General features: G+C 39.3%; 2 protein-coding genes across 4 annotated transcripts; one reads left to right on the forward strand and one right to left on the reverse strand.

The window, feature by feature from the left end:
- Positions 1–11: 11 nt before the first annotated feature.
- LOC110002125 (porphobilinogen deaminase) lies at positions 12–8,988 on the reverse strand. 3 transcript variants are annotated; one of them, XM_065960010.1, is made up of 14 exons: positions 8,815–8,988; positions 6,985–7,038; positions 6,007–6,079; positions 5,114–5,163; positions 4,680–4,735; positions 3,618–3,695; positions 3,191–3,268; positions 3,022–3,097; positions 2,755–2,868; positions 2,627–2,665; positions 1,880–1,999; positions 1,716–1,769; positions 1,149–1,235; positions 12–1,057 (listed from the first exon to the last, which is right to left on the reverse strand). In XM_065960010.1, the coding sequence occupies exons 1-14, from the start codon at positions 8,836–8,838 to the stop codon at positions 884–886; spliced, it is 1,077 nt and encodes a 358-aa protein (XP_065816082.1). In that variant the 5' UTR covers positions 8,839–8,988; the 3' UTR covers positions 12–883. The 3 variants fall into 3 exon arrangements, with proteins under 3 accessions (XP_065816082.1, XP_065816081.1, XP_065816083.1); XM_065960009.1 differs by lacking the exon at positions 8,815–8,988 and adding an exon at positions 7,179–7,337; XM_065960011.1 differs by lacking the exon at positions 8,815–8,988 and adding an exon at positions 7,179–7,338 and having other exon boundaries at positions 931–1,069.
- A 2,393-nt stretch (positions 8,989–11,381) lies between these two features.
- On the forward strand, positions 11,382–23,709 carry LOC110002127 (coatomer subunit delta). Its single transcript, XM_020657780.3, has 10 exons — positions 11,382–11,557; positions 15,051–15,314; positions 15,885–16,064; positions 16,288–16,493; positions 17,755–17,916; positions 18,271–18,436; positions 19,019–19,166; positions 19,272–19,380; positions 20,544–20,748; positions 22,225–23,709. The coding sequence occupies exons 1-10, from the start codon at positions 11,555–11,557 to the stop codon at positions 22,312–22,314; spliced, it is 1,533 nt and encodes a 510-aa protein (XP_020513436.1). The 5' UTR covers positions 11,382–11,554; the 3' UTR covers positions 22,315–23,709.
- Positions 23,710–24,793: the final 1,084 nt, after the last annotated feature.

Here is a 24,793-nt window from a genome sequence, read left to right on the forward strand (position 1 = left end):
CACCATAAACATACTGAATCTTTAATTTATTACGATTTTTATTACAACTCTGTCACCCATGGTTCCAAAGTGTGGGATGCGGTCCCCTGGTGGGCCTTGAAGTAAATGCAGGTTGGCAGCGTGAGGGTATTTATGAGTCATGAATAAGATCTCTTTATTTAAATCATTCTGTATGCATTTATCTTGTTTCTTCACAAACAGTTATGTGCCTGAGGTTGAATTATTTATTTGCACTGCATCGTTTACCTACACTTATAAAATAACAAAATGCTGAGTCATGTTGCCTACATTTATACAAGTTACAGCCTGGGATACATCAGGACAACTTAAAAAACAGGGCTTTAGCTTCTCTGACTCAGCATGAAGTCTAAAGGAAACAGACGATAAATATTTAAGGATGCAGATTTTTAACAGCATTCCTTATTGATACAGAGATTTGACTAAAAACATCAGACAGATTGAACCAGCAGGTTATCAGAGAGTGAGGATTCTTTAACAGCTGCGACTATGATTGAAGGCAGTTTGGTGTTTCTCTCTGATAATCCCAGTAAGGCTTCATGGCTCAGGAGAAGGTTCTCTATGTAAGAACAGGCGGGAACAAAGAGCCTGAGCGCTATAGACTCAGTCGTTTGAGCAGCAGTGAACCACACTGAGCGCAGCTTTGGTCAAAGTCGAGATTAAAATCCTAAACCTTTACCTGCAGAGCTCACAAGTCAGGAAGTCAGCGTTCTCTTAATAAACGTCAAACATGTGATAGAAAAAATAAACTGTGGAGTTTATTCAACATGATGCCGAGACAGACACGCCCCCTCCTCCTCAAGACACGCCTCCTCCTCACAACACGCCCACTCATCCAATGGCCCACCCCTCAGCTCGTGCAGGATTATCTGGCGTCATTGAGCTGCCTGGCTACAGTCAGGATCTCTTTGGCTCCTTTGCTCAGCAGTAAGTTGGCCAGGTCTGTCCCCAGTCGCTCAGCCCGGTCCTGGGCTTCACCAGAGATCTTGCTCGCTGTGACTCCCACTCGCTGGAGCTGCTCGTCCACCCCCTCCAGACTCTGTCACACAAGCTATGGTTAAAGGTTGGCTAAAGAGTGAACACATATCACATGTTTCTTGGGGTCTCTACACTTTGCACTCAGCTGTTACCTTTCCAGTAGCAGTGATGCTCGTCTGCATGGTTTCCTTCAGACTGTCTGATCCGTCCAGACTGTACACGGCCCCCGTCAGGTAGAGCTGGGAGGAAAAAATCAAAGTGTCTGAGCTCAGGAGCAAAAATAATGAGCAGGAATTTCAACTTACAGAGTCTACATCACGCTTCACACTGCAGCCAAAGTGACCATAATCACATATTGTTGCTCATATTTGAATCAGATGTGATTTTTTTTCTGACAGTTTGAGCAGCACAAGTCACACTGGATCTGATCTTTAATAATCAGATTCATACCACCTTCATAAGCAGTCGAATCTTTAGCAATGTGGCCTGAGTCTGAATTTATGAGACTCTGACCTCACACTCATCTCAGATCTGTGCTGGCCGGACGAGCAGGAGCAGGAATCAATCACACTCAATGAAAACAAACATGGAAGACAGCTGTGATGGAGGAAGTCAGAGGAGGGACATTCTCCCCATATCCATGGGACTGAATTTAATCTTTTTATGAAGGCAGAGAATTGCTGACTGTGCAGAGTGTGGTGTTTGTGGAGCACGCTCACCTGGGAGTCCTTCAACTCAGTGTGTACAGCTACTGGAACACTGCAACCCCCCTCCTACAAAGACACACACAGTCATAATATTCAAACTGTGTTCAAATAACTGAGTGTGTGTGTGTGTGAGTGTGTGTGTGTGTGTGTGTGTGTGTGTGAGTGTGTGTGTGTACCAGGCGTCTGAGGAAGGCTCTCTCAGCTATGCAGCGCAGCACAGTGTCATGATCATGGAGGACAGAAACCATCTCCAGGAGGTCTTCATCTCGGGCTCGGACCTCCACTGCAAGAGCCCCCTGAGAACACACACACACACACACACACACACACATTATACAATGTTTAATATCAATACAATATGTTTTCATGTGTTTTGCAACCAAAAGTTTTTCTCTGGTAACAAATGGGATGTGACTAATACCTGAAACAATCATTACCATCACATAAGGTTCTGTTTAAGAGAAACGTGTTCAGTAATCCAGTGAATGAAAGGATCTTGGCAACAACATCACAACAAGAGGACTTTCTAGTCAGCCTGGCTTCTATTAGAGAGCTAACCAGGCAGGTCATTGACCCCGACTCAACGTCAAGACTATTGGTTTGTGTTGATTCTGCAGCCCCCCTATTGGCAAACTTTTTAAACCTCTGATGTAATACAAAGTCTCTATGTACAGATTTATGATGTTTTTCCAGCTTGTAGCGCCATCTTGTGGCATTTAGAGGATGATGCAGTGTTGAATCAGTTTAGAAACAGGCTGATCTGTAGCCAACACGTTCATTCTAAACTTAGAAGATGTCTGACTGTCAGGAAATATTGAACACCCTGCAGCCTATCAGAATCGAGTATTCACCCAGGCCATGGTATAAACTCTTGTATGTAGTTTACTGTGAACCAGTCATATTGCAGCCCCCCCTGCTCATACCTGTCCAACAGCGTACATACAGTCTTCAGGCATCAGGATCTAGCAGAGGAGAAGATCAGATGTTACATGAGACATGTTACCTGCAGACTTCACAGGGACCACTTCAGACCATCACCAAGTGTTCATACCTGGCTAATCCGGTTCTCCCAGCCCATCCTCCGCAGACCGGCAGCAGCCAGGATGATGGCGGCAAAGTCGTCCTTCTCATCCAGCTTCTTCAGACGCGTGTTCAGATTCCCACGCTAAAAAACAAAACGCTCAGGAAAACAGCTGAGGGACAAATATTCATTCTGACCAGTTAGCACCTCCCCCTGAAAGCTTCTTAAACATGTAGATCAAAAGTTTCCTGCTCTGATCAGGTTCTGACTGACACCACAGAGTCTTTTGAAAGATACAATATCTTTGAAGTCCAGGTGGGGGAATCTCTTCTTCAGCTGAGCGGCGCGGCGCAGGGAGCTGGTGCCGATCACGCTGCACAAACACAATGAAGGAAGTCAAGCTGTCGTCACTAATGACCAGAGAGAACAACAAACACAACTGGCTGAGGAGACGATTCCACTGTACCTGTGTTCTGACAGAGTCTCCAGAGTTTTCCCTTTATGTTTAGGGTGAAGCACCACTGCATCATGGGGGTTTTCTCTCCTAGAAGCAGCAGCAAGCAAACATCACTGATTAGAAAGACAACCACAACAAACACTGAATCACCTCCCACAAGAGAACTGCAGCACGCTTCCAAAGTTACATAGTGCTGAAAACAGTCGACCGAGACCCTCTGTGGACATGAAAAGAGACGCAACTCTCCCGTTTGAAAGTTATTGCAAGATTAAATCGACCTTTGAAACTTCTACTTTAAGTTGAAAAGTGACATATTGTAGCTTTAAAATGTTCCCACAGCTGCTGTTATTACATGATGTATTTCTCCTTTAAAGCAGCGCTCACATGTTGAATGGAGACATACAGACACACTGAACACTACATGTGAGAGACTCACTTCAGCACGGCCCCGATGGTGAACCCTGGAGGCAGAGTGGTGGGAAGGTCTTTGAGCGAGTGAACAACCAGGTCGACCCTGAAGGACACACGAGAACACAGTCACATTCACACGCTGCGTTCAAGTCTCACCGTGTCAAATAATGCAGCTGTTCAGTCTGACGTCTTCAAGGCAGCTTCAGAACAGAAAGAGCGTCAACGTCTGAAGAACAAGTCGGACTGTGTTCTTTAAAAAGTCTCAACTGAACCTGAACATTTGATGAAACGCAAAAACCTTTCATAAACCTTTAAACTTGTGTTTCATGACATGTTTTGTGTTTTCATTAAATGTTATAAAATTTTTTGGAGAGATTTTTTTTTTTTTTTTTGCATTTAGTGAAATGTTTCTGCAGTTGACCTACAGGGCCACCGTACATTTAGGAAGTTATGAGCTTAAGTTAGCTTGTTAGCATCAAGGACGTCTTTGAAAGTTTCACACATTCAAAGGTCTTTTTGAGAATATGAAATACTTTTTAAAGACACATGCAGGTCCTCTGTCAAACACACGCTGGATGTTCTCCTGGATTTCTCAGAGGAAGTTGTGGGTTTATAAAAAATAAAATAAAAAAGTCCCGGCCTGAGCTTGGAGCTGAATTTAATTCAGACTCAGACTTGATTCAGAGATTTCTCTGCCACAAAAATGCTTTCAATGTTTAATACTTGAGTGTGTCATAAAGTCAAAGTCTGACGGCTGGTTTCTGTTTCTCTGAAAATCTGAACATGAAATAAATCAGAAATATTATTGGATTTAAGAAACTGTACAAAACATCTTAAAGAGGTCTAAAGCAAAGTGTAAATATTATAATGCTGGGAGGTTACTGAGGTTAGAGAAAGAACTGTGACAGCCTGTAAACTCTAAGTATCCATTAGTGGTTGTGTACTTCATGAGTAAGTGTGTACTTTATCCTACACTTAAACGCTTCGTTGGGTGAGTTTTACATTGAGGTTGTTGAAGAGGTTTAACGGTTCTCAGTTGTGTGAAGCCTGCGTGCTGTCAGTCACAGATGACTCTGTTAACACTCACTCGTTCTTCTCCAGAGCGTTCTCCAACTCTTTGGTGAACAAACTCTTCTCTCCAATCTGAAAAAACAAACAAACAAACATGTTGTTTCATTTAAAGATAAAGATAAACTTTATTGATCCGTCATGGGGGACATTTTTGTCACAACAGCTCAAGAAACAGGAATATAATTATCAAAAATAACAAGAAGTTAAAAATCAAACATATGTACATCAGTTAAATAAAGGGAGAAAAATACAATAATAGAATAATACCAGGTATGTACACTTCCACTTGTGGAAAGTTATTATTATTAAAAACACACACGGTGTGTAGCATTATTGATATGAGTGGAGATTTATCCAACATCAAACTCAAATCTGACTCTGATCCATCCATGAGCTACTTTCATGTTCTCAAAGTAGACTTTGATTTGTGGTCGTCATGACGAAACTCACCTTTGATAAAGCTGTGTCTAGGATTTTGTCTCCGATTGTTGTCATGCCGACTGAAAGAAAGAGGACACAGAGGAGGATGTTCAGGTGATAACACAAACTATATAAACCACACTGCATTTCAACACAATGCTGCTATGAAACAGGACAATAACTATTGTCCAGTGTTTCCTCTAGGTTTACAGCGTTGGGGGGGTGGCGACAAGCTGACATGCCAACACGACGACACAAACACTTGAAGGAATCTTGGTGTTCATGTGTTACTTTTAATGACAGCTGTCCTTTTCTATCAGAAAGGTATCCTAAATGACTTATTTCCCTGATTTCCGACTCTATCCACTATCCTATCTCTACAATAAAGGCACAAAAAGCCCCAAAATAAATCTTTAAAAAAATAAATAATATATATATATATATATATATATATATATATATATATATATATATATATTTTTTTTTTTTTTTTACTTGACGGGCCGCCCCCCCAATATAATGGTAGGGGAAACCATACCAGGTGGCGGCCATGTTTGGGTTGATGACTCTTATCGTGGAGACAAAGAGGTATTTTACTGAGAGCTTCACAAAACACAATATTGTACTTTACTAATATTTCTTCAAACAGTTAACTTTTTGTGAAACGTGAAATTAACTAAAAATGTTTGATTCAGGGTAAACTTAGAATCAATGAATTCTTCTTCTTCTCTTCAACATATGACTACATTAAAAACAACGCCCTTATATGGGCACATAACAGAACATGGATGCTGATACTGATATCTCCGTCACCGGCTCGTATCGGTCCAGTTATCAGGCCGTGATGACGGCTCAACATACAGTCAAAGAAAATGTTGATGCAGCTTAAACGCCTGTGCAGGTTCCTCTGCTGTGATTCTCACCTATTTCCAGGTGGACGTCACTGTACAGCTCTTTTAACGTGGCGGCCACGCTGTCAGTCTGGATGCGAGCCAACTGGAAGAGAAGAACACAGAGGAGCTTCACGTAATCTGTTCTGATAGTTAGATTCAAAACACAGCAGAGCCTGTCAGACAGAGCGCAGGGAAAACAGTTGTCTCTCTTAGAGGAGCCTCAGACGTCCCGCTCTGCGCTATCTGAACCAGCACGGAGGCTCAATGTGTCATTTCCTCTGATTAGAAATCTGCTGATTATTTATACAAATCAAGTGATTCTTCTTTTAGTCTGAAAGTTATAAAAATGACATCACAGTTTCCCAGAGCCCAAAGTGACGTCTTTAAACCAACAGTCAAAACTCAAGAAGACAAAAAGCAACAAATCTTTATTTTCAAGAATCTGGATTTAGAAACTGTTTCACAAATCACTGAAACAATTCAATGATTGATTTTCCTTCAGTCAACTAAATGCTGCAGCTCTCCATAATTCATGTTTAACCGGCACACTGAAGGAAGGTTGTCAAAATGTTCATACTGTTTTTTTTAAATGACACATGTGCTTTACTAATGATGGCTTATATTGTTCAGAAGTTTTAAAGTAACTTCTGATCTTCAGTCGTATTTTAACACAAAACTGAAGGAAGAGAGAGAACTGTGTCAAATACACAAATAGGTTGGCAACATTCCCTGCAGGAGTTTGTCTACATTTTTTGGTTATTAAAAAAAGAGTTACTCAATATTAGGTTTTGGGACTTCTATTTATGATGCCGTGGTATTAAAACAGGGTTTCCATATTGTTTGATTTTTACTAGAATCGTATGGAGACATCCCTACTCTCACATTTCAATTCAATCAGAAATCTTGAAATCTGTAAAAATGAAGAAGCCGAACTGTCTGAATATCTAAAAACTTTTTAAAAGCAGAGTTAAAGGTAAGCTTGTGATTGGAGTGAAAGTAGTACTGTACCTGGCTCTGGCGGGTCCCGATACGGACGACTCGACTGACCTTTCCATTCCCGTCCTGCCGAGACAAAAAAGAGAAATCAGACAAAAGAGGAGATTTTCACTCATAGATTTTCTTACTGATGTCCTTTAATCGCCCTGAAACACAAACGTCCTCCTCTGTTAATAGTTTAGAGGGGTTTTCTCTGCTCGCCTCACCCTGATGTACTTGTAAGGTCCTTCCTCCATAACCCTGAGTGTCTGCACTGAGCGAGGGCACTGTGGCTGCTATTGTGTCCTCTGTCTGCCTGCTGCTTCTTGGTAAGGAGATGTGCTGAGGTCATGTAGACTCAAGATACTGAACAGTGCTCTTTTTCTAACGGATTACCCCCCACCCTCCTCCTCCAGGACCTCCACCCAAAGATATCTCTGGCTCCAAAAGATAAACGTGCCAATTCATGGAGTCCGTTATAAAAGGCAGGGAGGGGTGGTCCCAGGGTTTTTGGTACTCAGAACGGTCAGTGGTTAGAAGAATTTCTCCTCTAAAACGTTATCACTGAATGTTCAACCATGGAAATCAAACAAGCTGCAACAAAGTGACACGTAACTCTGAATAAACAACATTTAAAGCACAGTTATCTGTATTGTTTCTGTGAACTTTTTGATCAAAGATCACATCTCAACATCCACAAATAAAGCCCCCATCTCTTTCAGTCCTGACAACAATAACTGTGAATAATACTTGCTCAGAACTAACTGTAGTTTTTGACTACATTCATAAGAAGCTTTAAGAGCTTAACAGAGAGAGTGCTTTACAATTCTGTCGCTCACACACAAACACACCGTCTTTCTGTCAGGATCAACTATCAGTTCAGTGTTTTTCTCAAGGACACAATATCAAGCTCAGGACTGAGCTGCCCACCTGGGGGTTCAAGGATGACACTCTGTTCCTCCTGAGCCTCACCAGGGTCATGTAAGGCTGCAGGCTTGTTACAGGGGAAATTAAATAGAAACATCTCATAAATACCAAAAACTGATACATACTTGGACAATTTAAATCAATGAGCCAATAGAAATATAGCAATATTGTTTTTGGAGTAACATCGGGGCTGTCTGAGAGGTGTGTATGGTTCACTTAGTTTAATTTGTTTATTTTCTTTATGCAGGCCTATCAGGTTCCTGTGGGCTATATAGTTACTCTTTTAAGTGATCACTGTGTTTCATAGAGACGTTTTTCTTGTCAAAAAATTCACATTTGTTCTCTTTCTCATGTCTGTGTCAGAAGTGCATTTAGAAATCTATGAATTAAATGTTTGTCTTCTTGGCGCAAACTCACAACGTCCTCCAACATATTTAATACAGTTTCACAGTTATAATTATCTCGGTGTCTTACATTCGGCGTGAAGAAAGTTGAGCAAACAGCAAACATTATGATAAACTTTCATAGCTCTTGGATTTAAAGGCGTTACTGCCAAATAATTCGGGTTGCGAAGTTGACCTGAAAGGAGACACAAGACTCTTGTTTAGCTCCAAGTCACGTTTTTTCTTTGACTTTAAATGTATCAATTTAATCAAGTTGATTTACATCTCTAAACTATGTTGTTGAAGCGATACGATTTCAAAGAAACCCTTTATTGTAACTGTAAAATTTGCCTTTGCTGTAAGTTTGAGAGAAGCTTCATATCTTTCCAGTCGTCCAATGGGAGAACAGAGTAATGAGACGAACACAAAGATTGACCAATCATAGCGCTCCAAACAAGGGTGAATGCGGAAACGGCGCAGTTACCTCCCATGTGAGCACTGGTAGAGCTTCATGCATACTGCTAACCACCGGGGCAATACTAGTAAAACTCACCTGAGAACTTGCTTCTTCAGACATGTCGCTGAAACGTTTTGCTCTGTCGATATTGCACGAATCAACAGCGAGTATTCCGCAACACAGACGCCATTAAAAAGAAAAGATCGCGTTGAAAACAGTCACAGCCCTCCTCTCGTGTAGCTCCACTATGAATGAAGGCTGAACTCGTGATGTCATTGCACCGGCTAGAGGTCGTTTCCTTGTTCCTTCTGTCAGTTTACTCTTTCGGGAAAAATGCCAGATGTGTAATTATTCTCCAGAAACTGTGGGAAATACTTTTTTTTAAAATTTTCATTCCAAGTGAAGAAAAACAAAAGTGATAACAAAAAGCTGAACAGTGGAAGTACGTATCACACAAAACATCACATTCTTTTCGGATATATGAAGAAAGAAAGTTGAACTCATGTAAACATCCAATAAATCCTCCCTTCTGATCCGACATAGATGGTAATGTTCTCCCAAAGCCTCCAACCTCAGTTTACATAACTACATATTGTGTCCAAAACAAGATTTTTTCTAATATAAAACACCATTGAAATACTAAGTAGTAACCAAAAACTTATTTAGAACAATTGAAGGGAGAAAGAAAAACATATAAAACAGTAAAAAATAAACTGTGTGTGTTGGGCATCAGTGAAAAAAGTCTAATATAACTACAAGTAGACTAAGGTTTAATATTATTAGGGACGGGCACTGAACGTTCTTGTTTTTAAGTTGGCAAACAGCAATTTTTAGATCTTTAAAGTCCAATATTTTGGTCATTTCATCACAGAAAAAATGACTGATGATGATTACAGGCAATGCTGCAAGATGTGTGAACAAGCAGGCATCCTTTACTTTGTGTTCAGATGTGTCTGTTTAAAGCCTCTTGTACATTTCTGCACACTTATGGACAAACTATAAGAAAGCAAGCATGCAGGGCTACAAAGAGCCCAGCCCATAGCGACGTTTTGAGAATAACACAAATGAGAGATGGTGCAGTGCAGGCGAGATGTTTAAAACAGCAAGAATGAATACTCTCCAAGCTGTATTTACAAACCTGTGTATACATTTCCTACATCAGACAAACTAAAGAACTGCTCATTTGTACAGTTACCTATATAGCCTATACATTCTGAACTTTGAATGTGCCTTTGTGAATATTTCATGTAGGACTATCGTGCTGTTTTGTGTTGTCTTTTTTCTGGACCTTGAGTCCATAATCAATGTTTGAATTAAAAATTGCTAGGTTTTTTTTATTGTAGATGTATTGAGGATCATAGGCAATTATAATCTTTGGCAACACTGGTTAATGCAAATACTGTTTGACGCAATTAAATAATGCCTGGCACAGAGTATAAGTGACTTATGTAAAGTAATGGTTAAATACCTTTTTTTAATGATATTTATTCAGATTATATCTTATACTGTTGGTGCATTTAAAACATTTTTGATTGACATCATAATGACACAATAAAAGTACATTGAAAGTTATCTGTTTGCGTTATTTGATTTGATCCATTAGAACGTAATTGAGGATATCTTTAATTAGGCCTTCAATTATTATTACTAAATTATAATTTTAAAAGTGGGTTTTCTCTAAATGTTTAAACCACTTGTCATACACTAACTTAATATCCAATACTACTACTACCACTACTACTACTACTACTAATAATAATAATACATCTATTATTATGTATTTTCATTATAGTTATTGATTAACTGCGTCGTCACAGGTTACACCCATCTCTTCTTCAACACAGGAGACATGTAGTTAAAGAAGAGGCACATGAAGGTCGTTTGTATGTAGTTGGCACTTATAGATTAATAAAAATAAGGAGAATTGACTGATTGATTGATTGATTGATTGATTAAATTTATTTCAGACACATAAAATAAAATCAAACATATCAAAAATACAAAACAAAATGAAAAGCACGAAAATACAATAAACAAAAAACAATGTTAAAATTATTTCACAAAAAAAGAAAAAGAAAATTACATATATTCAATTTATATGCCTGAAAAGGAGTAGGAAGAAGTATAAAACTTATTTAATCCTACCCCTTTTCCACAGCTCAATAATTAATATTTGTTATATTAAATTAACTTCCTGTGTTCCTTATAATCTCTCTATATATACAATCTATCTATATACAATTTGCTATACTATATTTATGATACTATATTTGATATTTACAATCCAATGATTTTCCATACATATATACAACTTGATATACTATGATTTTTTATAATTTATATATTTATACAATCCATAGAGCTATATCTATATATACATATCTATTTGTACAATTTGATGTACTATATTTACATTTTATATATTTATACAATCCTTATATCTTTACAGTTTGGTACAGTATGTTTACAATTATACATTTGATACAATCTATATCTATAACTATACACTATATATATATATATATATATATATATATACAATTTGATATAGGCTACTATATAGAAAAATCGTCTATGAAAGTAGTAAGAGTTATTTGTGCAACAGCTCCGCCATGTTGGCTCCCACGTCATTAGTGTCCACGGTGGGCCGATCCAGCGCTGCACTTCCGGTGGAGACGTGGCTCTGCACTGCTGCCATATTGACGCTAACAGCTAACAATCACACAACTTGGGATCGGCTGTTTATTCGCACCGAGCGAGCTGAGAGTGACTTAAAAACATCAAAGCAAGAAAACACGGGACACGGAAGATCGTCGTTAACTAGAAAGAGACCAAAATGGTGAGTGACGGTCAAACATTTACACATTTCTTTGGCTTTAATCGGGCCTAGCAATTATAATAACACAGGCTAACATGGAAGGTAAGCTAAGAGGCAGCAGGCTAGCTTCTTCAAGATCGAAATTAAGAAAATAACATCTGTCATCCGACTGTCAGTGTTAACCTTTTGTTAGGTTGCGAACATCAGGTAAACATTTAATCGAGTTTTTAACATACAGACTGAAATTTAAAGTGAGTAGGCGGTAAATGAGTGTGCAGACATTGCTGACGTCCACTTAGCTTAGCGCTAGCTTTAGCTCCTGTCACTAGCCTGATCCGAGCTAACGTTACCTGCTGTCAGATTCATGAGTAACACTGAAAATAATAGTCATAGATACATGTGTTATTATCATCATTGTGTGCCATTGTCTGCTGCATCCTGTATTCTTGATTGTCAATGTGAACTTCAAAAGTTATCTCTCCTTTAAGTTGCAGATCGATAGTCTCTGTCTTTCATTTCTAACTTTGTCAACGTGGAGTGAATTCACTTCCTTCATCCAGTTAACAGAGAAACCTACATTAATACTAAGTCTCCTGTAACAAACCACGCTGACATGTTTATGTAAGTTAATTCACTATTATTGACACAGTGTACCTGAACTGTGTGTACCTTCAGAGCTGCTGTTGACTGCAGTGTGATATTTATTTATTTATTTGTTTGTTTGTTTGTTTGTTTGTTTGTTAGGGACATATTAATGAACAGCTGTAACAATTACAGCTGTACAAATGCCAGATTATAGCAGAAGTGCTAGTTTCCATCTGTTGTCCCTAGGCAGGTAACATAGAAAGACAAATTACAAATAAAATATAAATTAGGGCTGGGCAATATATGGAGTTTTTAAGATATATGGATATATTTTCAAACAAGATATAGGGTAAGACAATATCGTTAATATGGATATAGTTTATGTTGCATTAAAATAACGTTACAGAGGTGTCAGGTCTCCTTTTTCTCATCTCACTGATGATGACTGACTGTCTGCTCCTCCTCTCTCTCTCTCTCTTTTATTGTATTTAAGGAACATTTTTATTTTATAATATTACTTTTTAAATTCACAAACAGGTAGTTTATTTTTCCATGTGTTTTCACTGTTAATAAAATACATATCGATATATATCGAGTATCCCCATTCAGCTAAACAATATCAAGATATGAGTTTTGGTCCATATCACCCAGCCCTAATACAAATACAAAGGCACAAGTGACACAAGACAATAATAGAGGTTAAAGGTTAAAGGTGGTCAATGACTTGGGTTTTCTTTTATCCACTGTTTGAGGTGTGTTTTGAAGATTGCGTATGTTTGTGAGTCTCTTATTGTGAGTGGGAGAATATTCCAATATTTAGTTCCTTTGACTGACAGAACAGTCTGAATGTAATGCGTCTGTATGGGACCTCACAGTCTCCTCGGGCTGTGGCCCCGGTGCCGATCCCACTGGCAGACTTCAGTTTTATAAAGTCCTTCAAAGGAAGAGGAGCAAGTCCGTGCAAAATTTTATATATAAAACATGCATTTTTAAAATGAACAAAATTATGAAAATTCAGTAAATTATATTTATCTAAAACAGTGCAGTGGTGATGAGAACACCTCGCCTAATTCTCTCTTAAGTATCCATATTTAGAGATTATTGGTGAAAATCTAACCTCTTACAACCAAAGATTTTTTTTCGTACAATCAGTTAAGAAATAATACCAGAACGAAGGACATACACTTTACCTTTCTGAAATAGTAAAATGCAATAATAGACCATGTTTCTGTTTGTATCTAGTGATGTTGTGTTTGTAGTTAGTTTGCAGAAAGATATAGACTATCTGGACGTCTTCTCCAATTAGTTTAAATTTATTTGGTAGCAGACGATAAGTTGACGATAAGTTGTCTTACAAGCTAATACTGAGCAATGGGATGAGGTTTCCAGTCCCGTACTCACTGTTGGTTTAGTGGGTCAAGGATCCTGTTAAATGATCAAAGTTACTGTGGACGTTGATCTTCATATACCTTGTTGAAAAACCAAGCCTCTGTACTAAAGAAAGACTCAAGGCTTACAATTCTTTTGATGCACACACTATTGTAATTCACAGCCATGCCCAGGCCAGGAGTTTGAATCCTGAGATTTGTCAGATGGATTTTGTGTATTAAGGACCGACATACTGCCGAGCAAGCCACAAGGACATAGAACACATTCAGGACGTTGTTTAGACGTCTGCGTTTGGCTTCAAAGGGCGTCCTGACTACAGTATTTTAATGCAAAGGAGAGGTCGTGTTTTTTCCCCCTGTGTTCCTGTTCTGTCTTCACAGTCCTTTTTCACCTATACCAGGGATCTGGCCTGCTTCTCCATGTTTCTGCTTTCACCACTGCTGAGACATTATCATGACATCAACTCCAAATTGGCCATCATAGGTCATACTTTAAGAATTATAAAGCTTTGCTATCAGGGCCAAAAATATTAATAATTCTGACATAAAGTATTAGGATTTTTATATTTTTTATTAAATGCAGACTCTGCTGAATAAATTAACACTGAACTCATTTTTTTATACACTTTCTTTTATATCCAGAGGGAAATTTCAACTTCTGTGTTATTGTCAGACATGCTAAAAAAGCACAAACAGGCATTAATGGAGAGATGTCAGAGTGATGGGGCTGCACAGGGATTGGTGTCCTGGGCTGTTGGGGGTTTGGTGCCTTGCTCAAGGGAACTTAGGCACTACTGTGATGTTGCAACTTTACAACTACAAGTCCAATTTACATACTTGGTCCGTGGGAATTTGAACCAGAGAACCCTCATTTCCAAACCTAATAGTAGTGACAGCAAGCAAATTCATGGAGTGACATTTTAGTAAACACTGCACATGAATCAGGGCAGTGTACACAACCTCAAAATCAGTACGCTTCTTACCTGCTCTTACTGTTGCTAGGTTACGAAAGTCTGTCTGGCTGCACTGCCGCTTCCCTCGGTAATGACCATCCGGCATGTTTTAAGTTGTTTCTGATGTTTAATATTTGTTTTTATGCAAAATTATTCCACCAAGAAAATGTAAACAATATAAAGGAATCATGTCCTCCTGGTATCTGCAGCAGCTTTAGACCTGGTAACTGTACCCTGGGAAAAAGATGAACCAGAGTTTCTCTTCTGCTGTTGTTGTTGTTGACAGATTGATATCAGAAGATTGGCACCTTCTGGATTTTTGGAAGGAGAAGTGACATTGACGAGCGCAGCAGTGCTCCATTAGATGAACTGGTTTTAACTGAGCGCTATGAGAGCAGCATTAAAAAGAATAGAAAATGGGCGTTGCCAGGGCAAAAAAAACAATGGACGCAGTGCTTAAATGACTTAATTTTTATTCTTAGCAAGTAAATATATGGCAATCACACCATTGAAGAAGGACTTCTCGACCTGGGAACTGAGATGATCCAAAGTGTTACTTGTGGACTTACTTAACTTCTTTCTTTGTAGGTGCTGTTGGCAGCGGCGGTGTGCACCAAGGCTGGCAAGGCCATCGTATCACGGCAGTTTGTCGAAATGACTCGGACACGCATCGAAGGTCTCCTGGCTGCATTCCCTAAACTGATGAACACGGGCAAGCAGCACACCTTTGTGGAAACAGACAGTGTTCGCTATGTGTACCAGCCGCTGGAGAAACTCTACATGGTCCTCATCACCACCAAGAACAGCAACATCCTGGAGGACCTGGAGACACTCAGACTCTTCTCTCGTGTGGTGAGGAATCATGGAGCTGACGTTCTGTTTTTGTCTGTGCTTGGGAAACGATTGTGTCTGCCCTCAGTATGATATGATGTTAAAATCCTCACAATGGCAGTGTGAATAATATTTTCTTTATTTATGGTTCAGTGACGTGTTGTCTTATTTGGGAAAGTTTGTGAATAGTAATTTCCCAGTCAGTTAAATATAAATGTTAATTCAGATAGTTGACTCGTCTAAAGTAAAAGAACAACACTCTGAAGTATATTAGCAGTAATTTTCATGATGAGCAGTGTTGGCCGAGTGGGATCAAAGCGCATTGCATTTTCAAATGTGTTTTGTTTGGCTAACGTTAGCAGTGCTAGCACCACCAGTCTTCAGCCCTCCACTTGCTGTCATGATTTATTTGTTGTTGTTAAAAGAAAGATTACAATCAGTTCATTGTCACCCCGAGTCTCAAATCTATATTAGTGCACAAAGCTTGAAACTTTAGGCTCTGTTAGTAAAATGATTGCTGAACTCTCCCTTCTTTTTCATAATACAATATTCGCTCTGGGTTGATCGTCCATTTCTCCTCTACTGCGCCAGATCCCAGAATACTGTCGTGTGCTGGAAGAGAGCGAGATATCAGAGCACTGTTTCGACCTGATCTTCGCCTTTGATGAGATCGTGGCACTGGGCTACAGAGAGAATGTGAACCTGGCTCAGATTCGAACCTTCACAGAGATGGATTCCCACGAGGAGAAGGTTTTCCGTGCTGTCAGAGAGGTGAGATCATTCTTTTGTATCCGTCTGGTTTGTTGGATAAGATCAACTTTGGATGACTGATGGCCAGATTTAGCAATGTTAATTTATAAAAACTATCTTAAAGTTCTACACAGCTCATTTGACTGCACTAGTTAGCTTCTATAAAAACACATGTTACAATGATTCTTTCTATGCCCTTCATCATCTGAAACTTTTAAATGTTGTTGTCTTTTTTGATGTACAGACTCAGGAAAGAGAGGCCAAGGCTGAGATGAGGAGGAAGGCCAAAGAGCTGCAACAGGCTCGGAGGGACGCCGAGCGCTCTGGAAAGAAGGTTCCAGCTTTTGGCGGCTTCGGCAGCGGCGGCATGACCAGCGTCTCCTCAGGGTCCATCATCACAGACACCATCGTCGAGCCTGAGAAGCCCAAGATCACACCTGCTCCTGTCAGGTACAACTCCCCAAATAAACACATGGTGGACATTTATCTGGGATGTAAATCTTTTGGATTTATCAAAAGATTCTGGATTTTCTGACCTGAAAATTTAATTTTCAATGAAAGTGTTTCTCAACAACAGACTATACCTAAACATGCTGTCCAGTTATAATTAAGGCTGCCCAACTAGGCTATATTTTCTGGCCATTTTTGCATTTTTCTGTTTATGTACGCTCTCACACGTCATCCGCTCTAGTAGCCTAGTTGCTCTGCAGGTGATCAGAGAGGTCCGTTGTTACTTCTCTCTTTAAATGCATTGATTTTGATGCATTGAACCTTCTAATGCCGTTGTTTAATGGTTTTAATGCAGCTTGTTACTGCTCTCTTTTGTTTTGCGTGGTCATGACAAGCCTCCCCACTTGAGGCTCACAGTCTGCTGTGATAAAATAATAGGAAGTGGAACTTTCTTTTTTATAAAACGAGAGTTGTGATTTTTTTGGAGACTTTATTTAACATTCTGCTGTCAAAGACCGACCTAAGTTGTTGTAAAAAACAAAAAAACAGCATTATTTAACAGTAGAATCAGGAAGTTGTCATTCATTTCTGAGGATGCTGCTCAAAGGGATCTCAGTCTGAGAAAAGCATCTCTCCTCCCTGCGGTCAGTTCAGACAGGTCTGAGTTAGTAACTATGGTTACAGGACACTCAGTCTGCCATTAAAACTTTGTCTTGATCCCTCTAAAATCTGTTCTACAGTAAAAATGAAATTCACTTCACTTTGTATCAGACATTTATCGTATTCTCGACTGTACTTATATCTTCATATTTTTTTGCAATTCTTAAAAGTGTATGAACAAAACTAAAGTAAATCCAGTAATGTCATACACATCAACATGTGAACCTAACACTGGCCTCTTGTATCAAACCACAGCTTTGGGAATTCTGCAGGGCTATAATACTGCAGAAACACAGGAAATATTAATGTACACACGTTTGTTCATGTATTAATGTAAATGCATCTATCATTGTGTGAAAATGTGTCTGAATACTAAAAGATTTAACAAAAGACAGAAAACTACATCAGAATTATTAAAGGCACAAATGCGAGTATATAGTTGATCAGTAAGCTGATGTGTCAACTATTAAATGGCAAATATTCAACTATTTCATTTCAGAATAGAAGCAGAGGGAAATGTAAATAAACCTAATTTGTTGGCAAAAGTATTTGTGTATTTTTTTGTCCACAGTTCAAAAATGGTGTTTTTGTTTCTTTTCAGACCAAGTGGACCCAGTAAGGCCCTGAAACTGGGCGCTAAAGGGAAAGAGGTGGACAACTTTGTTGACAAGCTCAAGTCTGAAGGTGAAACTATCATGCCCTCCTCAGGAAAGAGAGGCTCAGATGTATCCAAAGCTCTACCACCACCAGTCAATGTGGAGAGGTACAGACCAATCATCATCATTTATACAAAGAAAATATTTGTTGTTCCTCTGCAATGGTTTGTTTTTATTAATTCCTTAGTGTTTGTTATGGCTTAGTGACCTCTACATTTGGGATTGTTTGCTACTCTAGCTTACTTGCTAATACAGACAAAATGCTAGAAAGCTACTGCCTTGGGTGGATAACTTCATCCTGACAAATCAGCAAGCTTGTTGTATTTAAATCACTTTATCAGCCAACAGTGAGAAACACTTGATCCATGTAGCATAGTTGCTAACCTTTTTATGAATATGAATATGTCAGCTGCCTACTTGTCTGTTGTTGTTGATTCTTTACTGTTTTGATTCCCCTCCAGTGTACACCTGCGTGTGGAGGAGAAGATTACGCTGACTTGCGGTCGTGACGGCGGCCTACAGAACATGGAGGTGCTTGGTCTGGTGACGCTCAGGGTCACAGACGATAAGAACGGACGTATCCGCCTCATAATCAACAATAATGACAACAAAGGACTCCAGCTGCAGGTACACATCACATATTTTAACATTTGTTTGGGAAAATGTCATGCATCAGTGAAGCTGGTACTTACATGATCAAATAATGTTTTTTATGAGATTCTCTAATGTGGTTTAAAACAATATAATCTACATTAGCAAAGATTTAGGGGGAAAAAACACATCTACAGTTAACCTTTTAACCTTAAAGGCTTTATATGCGATTTTTTGATCCAGCAGATGTCGCCCTTGAGCACCAGCATGAAACCAAAACAACTGGCGCTGCATTGTTGTGTTAGCATGCTAATGCTAGCGATCTTTATTATGCTCGTATCTTCACACTGCATGTAAATTTACCTGAAATGAGCTTGATCTAGAAACACAGTTAAGCAGTGAGTACAGTATGTTATTCTTCTTTTCTCTAGTCCCTCAATTAAACAACTTTTATACACGAGGGGAGGAGCCAGCCGCCGTCCTGGCGATGTAAACAAACTGAAGATAGGACTCTGAAAACCATTGACCCCCTTTTCTGTATTTTCAAGGAACCAAAATTGTCTGTAAACATGCGTTTCTCTGAGTTTAAGAAGTTGTGTTTCTGTCTCGTCCTCTCAGACACATCCCAACGTTGACAAGAAGTTGTTCACAGCTGATTCAGTGATCGGACTGAAGAACCCAGAGAAGTCCTTCCCTCTCAACAACGATGTCGGCGTGCTGAAGTGGAGACTACAGACCACAGACGAGTCCCTCATACCTCTAACCAGTAAGTCCTGAAGCATGAAACATCACCATCATAAGATTATCAGATTGTAATTGACAGTAAAGACTCTCATATTAACCACGTGGCTGACTTTTCTTCCTGCCACAGTAAACTGCTGGCCTTCAGAGAGCGGTACTGGCTGTGATGTCAACATTGAATACGAGCTGCAGGAGGAAAGCCTCGAACTCAACGATGTGGTGATCAGCATCCCAGTACCGTAAGTACATCTGCTGAACGGATGAATTCCTCCTGAACACATTTCTCTGTGAACAGAGTCTGACTGTGGAATCAGAAATCTGCAGGCAGGGTCCATGATTGGCTCTGTCCATTTGTAGTCCTTGCATTACTATCCATCAACGTTTCTGCAAGCATTGGTTGTCGTTATATAATACCAGAACCCATCCGCTATCATCAGATTTATCAATCAGAGATTTGATTCTTCAGGATAAATTCAGATGTCGGGATTTACAGTCGTTTAGAGGTGAAGCATGGACAGCCTTAAAATAACACATTTTAAAGGGGGGTTAAAAAGCTGTTCAGTGAAATAAGAATTTCAGGACATATACAGGCTTAAATGTGATAATATTTTTCATTCCCAGCTTTCCATGCTAACATTTGTGTTGAAATTGATTTCATCCAGTTTTAAATGGAGAGCCCTGAGCCATGTTATCATGTTTGTGTTCATGAGCAGACTTTGAGTGTACTTAAAAGTTCGGTACACCGTTAGCCACCAGCTAGCGATTTAAAAAAAAAAAAAAAAAAAAAAGGGAAAATGAAACAAAACGATAATGTTTGGTCTGGTTTCGATTAGCGCTTCATTTCCATGAGTCTTCCTAACGAGGGCTGTATCCAGCTTTGATGTCGCTGAGGTTCAGAACATGACAGCCAACTAAAATAAATAAACAGTATAATGTGACTGTACATCGGGATGCTGTTACTTTTGTATGTGTTTGAAGCTTGGCGTGATCCGTCAGCATCAAAGCCTCTCCCTTTGTCTCCTGTTGCTATGGTTACCAGACAGACTCTATGGCTGTCACTGAAGCTACCGTGTGACCACTACAGTTAATTAGATTAACAAGATTCTGTAAAACCAATCACAAGAGGATCATTGTTTCTCTCATGGGCTGTGCTGCATGGATGGATGTCAGACTAGATATTTACTATAACAAGGCTACTTGTACTCAGACTACAGATTTAGAAATGCTGTAGTGCTAAAACAGAGGTTTGTGAGTATTTAAATTATGTGAACAGGTGCCACATGAACAGGTTTGTAAATCTATTTGAAAAGCAGAGATCACCTTTCTATTTACATAAATTGAACTTGTAGTGTGTGTGTACTGTCTGTTGTTTGTGTTGACATCTTGTTGATCCCCTTTGCAGGTCTGGCGTGGGAGCTCCTGTGATCGGCGATCTGGATGGAGAGTACAAACACGACAGCAGGCGAAATGTCCTCGAGTGGTGCCTACCTGTCATCGATGCCAACAACAAGACCGGCAGCCTTGAGTTCAGCATCGCCGGGCAGCCCAACGACTTCTTCCCCATTAACCTGTCCTTTGTGTCCAAACGCAACTACTGCGACATCCAGGTGGGTCACTGCAGACAAGTGTGTCCTGTGACAAGGTTTTTATACCTTATTGGAATCTATATCAAAAACCTGAATTTTGTCTACTTTTTAAAAAAACATTAACTTTTCTACATTATGATGCCAGTAATAAGGTTGTCAATTTGTTTAAGGCCTACAATAAACTACCGTAAAATCCAGAATATAATCTCAACGGTGAATAAGACGTTGACGTCTGTTTTGGGGAGTGAAAAGGTTTAAACTGTCTTCCTGCGTGAGGATTTCCATAGTGTTTTATCAAAGTCCACAGCGTGCAGTTTGTGAGGCTCTTTTAGAACCATCTGTTTTCACTATTTGGAGTAATCCTGCTAGCTACCTATACAGCGTTGAGCTCTCAGCTTCTGGTATTGTTGATCGTTGTGAAGTACAGACCCACAGCCCGAGGGTCTCTCTGCCCACCTCCTCTTGTAACTTGTCGTCTTTAATTGAGGAGTCTTTTTAATCAAACCAGCACTCCACAAGCTTTATTTACTGAACAGTATAACACTGTTATCTTTAAATCCACGTTTATGACCTCATGAGGGAGAATAGATGGTCAAAAGTGGCACCGCCAGCCTGGTCTGGGGGCGATGTATCCCAGCATTTGGACATTGAAGCCGCCGCTTCACAATAATCTCCAATCACATCAGGTGGTGTGCAGTGGATGATTGATGCGGCTGTACTTGTGGTAATGACAGCACATGTCTGTGACAAAAGCTTAAGGTTAATAAAAGTGCCATAACATACCTCTCCCAGTATATCATACTGGTATATTGGTCTTAATGGTACATAGGACGCAGCCCACTGAAGTCAGTCTTATACATCATATTTTATGGTACTTGTGCTGTTGTTTTAATCGTTATGTGTCGCTGGTTGCTGAAGTTTTGATACATAATTAAATTACACCTCCCTACGAGGATCACCTGTTGTGAAAACATTATCAGGAAAGTGAAACTTTTTAAAAAAGTGTTGTTTGGGGGTTTTTATAAAATGTACTGCTGATAAAGGTTGTGAGAGGGTCAGACATATATCCTACAATCAGACAGAAACAGATGGAGGTGATGATGCAGGGACGGGGACCTTGGTTATATATATATATATATATATATTTGACAGTATAATCCGGTTAATGTGGCTTATTTCCGTGCATAATGCAATGGCATAAAAACATGAATGCATTCTTGACATTGAGATTAAACGCTGCCATATGAGAACTAAAAGAGAAAGAGGGCACAAGACTTGATCATTGGTATAAAATTGGTTCAGAAAAATCTATCAAAATGCAGAAAGATAAATGTTTTGTGCTAAAAATGGCAAACTGTAAACCTTTAATGACATTAAGCAACAGTTTAAATATTCAACAGTTTTCTCTACTCTTGTTTACCTCTGTACTGTTTGTGCGTCTGACCTGCTTTTTACCTAACATGCTGACTGTTTCATTTCTTCTTTCCTGTTTTCCAGGTTACCAAAGTGACTCACGTAGACGGCGACGGCTCCGTTAGATTCTCTTCAGAAACCTCCTTTCTTGTCGACAAATATGAAATCCTGTAAAAAAAAAAAAAAAAGAAAAAAAAAAAGAAGATATTCAGAGAAAACGACAAAATCAGCAGAAAAAAAAAAATCACCAACGGGAAATAAAGTCCAATTCTACGCTACAGAGAGAGATTGAAGATTTTCTTGCCTGCCCACCCTGTATACTATTTCAGAGACTGTGTACATCGACAGGACTACGCCTCCTCTCGAGGCGAAGCAGGGCAGCGGTGGTGTATTTATATGTTTGTATGAGAGGATCATCTATATATAGAGTAAATTGAGCAGGACAAACCAACAAACAAACAGACACAGACACAAACACACACACAGAACCCTCCCCCACACCCCACACTGATGCTGTTGTGTTGGCTGAGCAGAACCGTTAAGAGGACTTCAGAGTAAGTAGAGGATGACTGCAGCGGTCGTCTTCATCCTGAGGCCACGATGTGATGAGCGCTGGTAGTTTAGCATCCTCCACAACCTCGTCTTCTTCACCCTTCATTGATAAATCTTTCATAGGGGTTCTTGCTTTCTTTCTTTCTTTAATTTTCAGATTCTCTTGTCCATGAGTGCAGAATTCTAGCTGTGTCAATCATTGCAGGCCTCTTTAATCCATTGTGATTTGATTATTGATATCTTTTTTTCTCTCTCCTTGAGGAACTTTGAATGAAAATCTGGCTCTGTGCTCGTCTGCTCTGTCTGCGGTTAGCATCAGCGATATCTGTCCTTTTTATTTTTAGTATTTTTTACTCTCTGAAGTATCATTTGTTTCATGTTTACCACTCATCTCATCTGGGTGTTTTTGAAGTTTTGACAGTAAAGAGCAGGACTTTTGCAAAGTTACCCACAAGTCCATACATGATCCATCAGACTTGTGATCTGTTCTTTTTTTTTTCTCGCTAACACCATTGCAGCCACTCCTCACCTTGTGCTTTTCTCTGGTCCATTTAAGTCAGAGGGATCAGCCCTCAAATCTGTCCGAGCACAAAAATACTTTGAACGCAGCCCAGAAACAACAGCCAAGCCCCTAATGTGACATCCCACAAGACGCAATTTAGATCTGAGGAGGGAGAAAATGTCTAAGCATCACACACACACACATACACACACACACACACAGCAGAGCAGAGCAAGGATCATGCAGTAAAACTCTGTTCATCCTTTACTTACATTCTCACCGTACATCATTACTCAACATGTAACATTTGTCTTTCATGTTCTTGTTTTTTTTTTTTTTTTTTTCATTTGTACTCCCCAGATTTCAATTTAGCAACGGTTGTGTGGACGCGGGGTTGAAAATGACTAGATTTGAGCATTTTTAACAAAAACTTCTGAAGGGGAATCTTAACATTCCAGTGTACAATTAGAAAAGAAGAATCTTTAATGGAATAAAATGTATTATTGAAAATGTAAGTCTGGCTCGGAGTCTTTTTATCGGCCGTGCGCTCGTTTAACACCAACAACAGGATTAAAGCAATCTGATGGGATCAAACCTCGAAATCTGAAAAAACAGAAAAGATCGTCTGATCCAATCCTGGTTTTTATCCTGACCTCCAGTTTGTGGTTTCAAACTTTTGGGGAGGATTGTGTTAAATGTAATACTAATTAATCAGGATAATTCTGATCCAGACGGTTTGATACTGGATTACAGGGAAAACTGAAAAACACTACAAAATGTTTATGATGTAAGGTAATTGATATTTTAAGACTATTTGAAGTACACATTGCAGAAGAATGTTTTTAAAATAAAATATTTCACTAAATAGCATTAATATGATACATAAAGTATAAACCATCTGTAGGGCTGTTTAAAAAGATCGATTCAGCAATGCATTGCAATTATTTTGTCCCCAATTCAATATTGATTCAGGGAAGAGAATAATTATCTCCCACTCCAGTGGGCACTGTGGGTGCCGCTGTACTTCAACATACTGTACTTTAATGTTTTATTCTTTGTCTATTAAAAAAATAATGCAATGATAAAATGTTATTTTGATTCGGTTTGCTCTAAACTGAACAAATAATGCACACTTTATTATATAACAACATCAGAAGGTACTGTGATGAGTTATCTGGGTATTTCCGTCATCTCACGTGTTATTAAACTCAAAGAATTGAAATCAGATTGAATTGTGAGGTTGTGGACGATACGCAGCTCTAATCATCTGTAAGTAACCTGGATGTAGTTGGTGTTTTGAAGCCTATCGATGGCAGTCAGCATGTTGGAAATGATGTAGAAATTAAACAATCAAACAATTAAATTAACAATTTAACTTGGGTGTGTATGTGACCTTTGGACCTTTTGAAGCCAGCCTCCAGTGGACACTCAAGGAACTGCAGGCTTTTGTTCTTCCAGGGCTTCATTTTTTCCAAAACCAGAGGTTCCCAGTTTAGCCACCCCAGTGACTCCACCACTGTTTTGGAGACATTTCACAGATATGCAGACTCTCAGAAAGTGTGAAAATTGGTGTTATAGCGTCTTCATCAGAGCCGTCAC

The sequence above is a fragment of the Labrus bergylta genome, chromosome 11 (assembly GCF_963930695.1).
Source record: "Labrus bergylta chromosome 11, fLabBer1.1, whole genome shotgun sequence".
Lineage (NCBI taxonomy): Eukaryota > Metazoa > Chordata > Actinopteri > Labriformes > Labridae > Labrus > Labrus bergylta.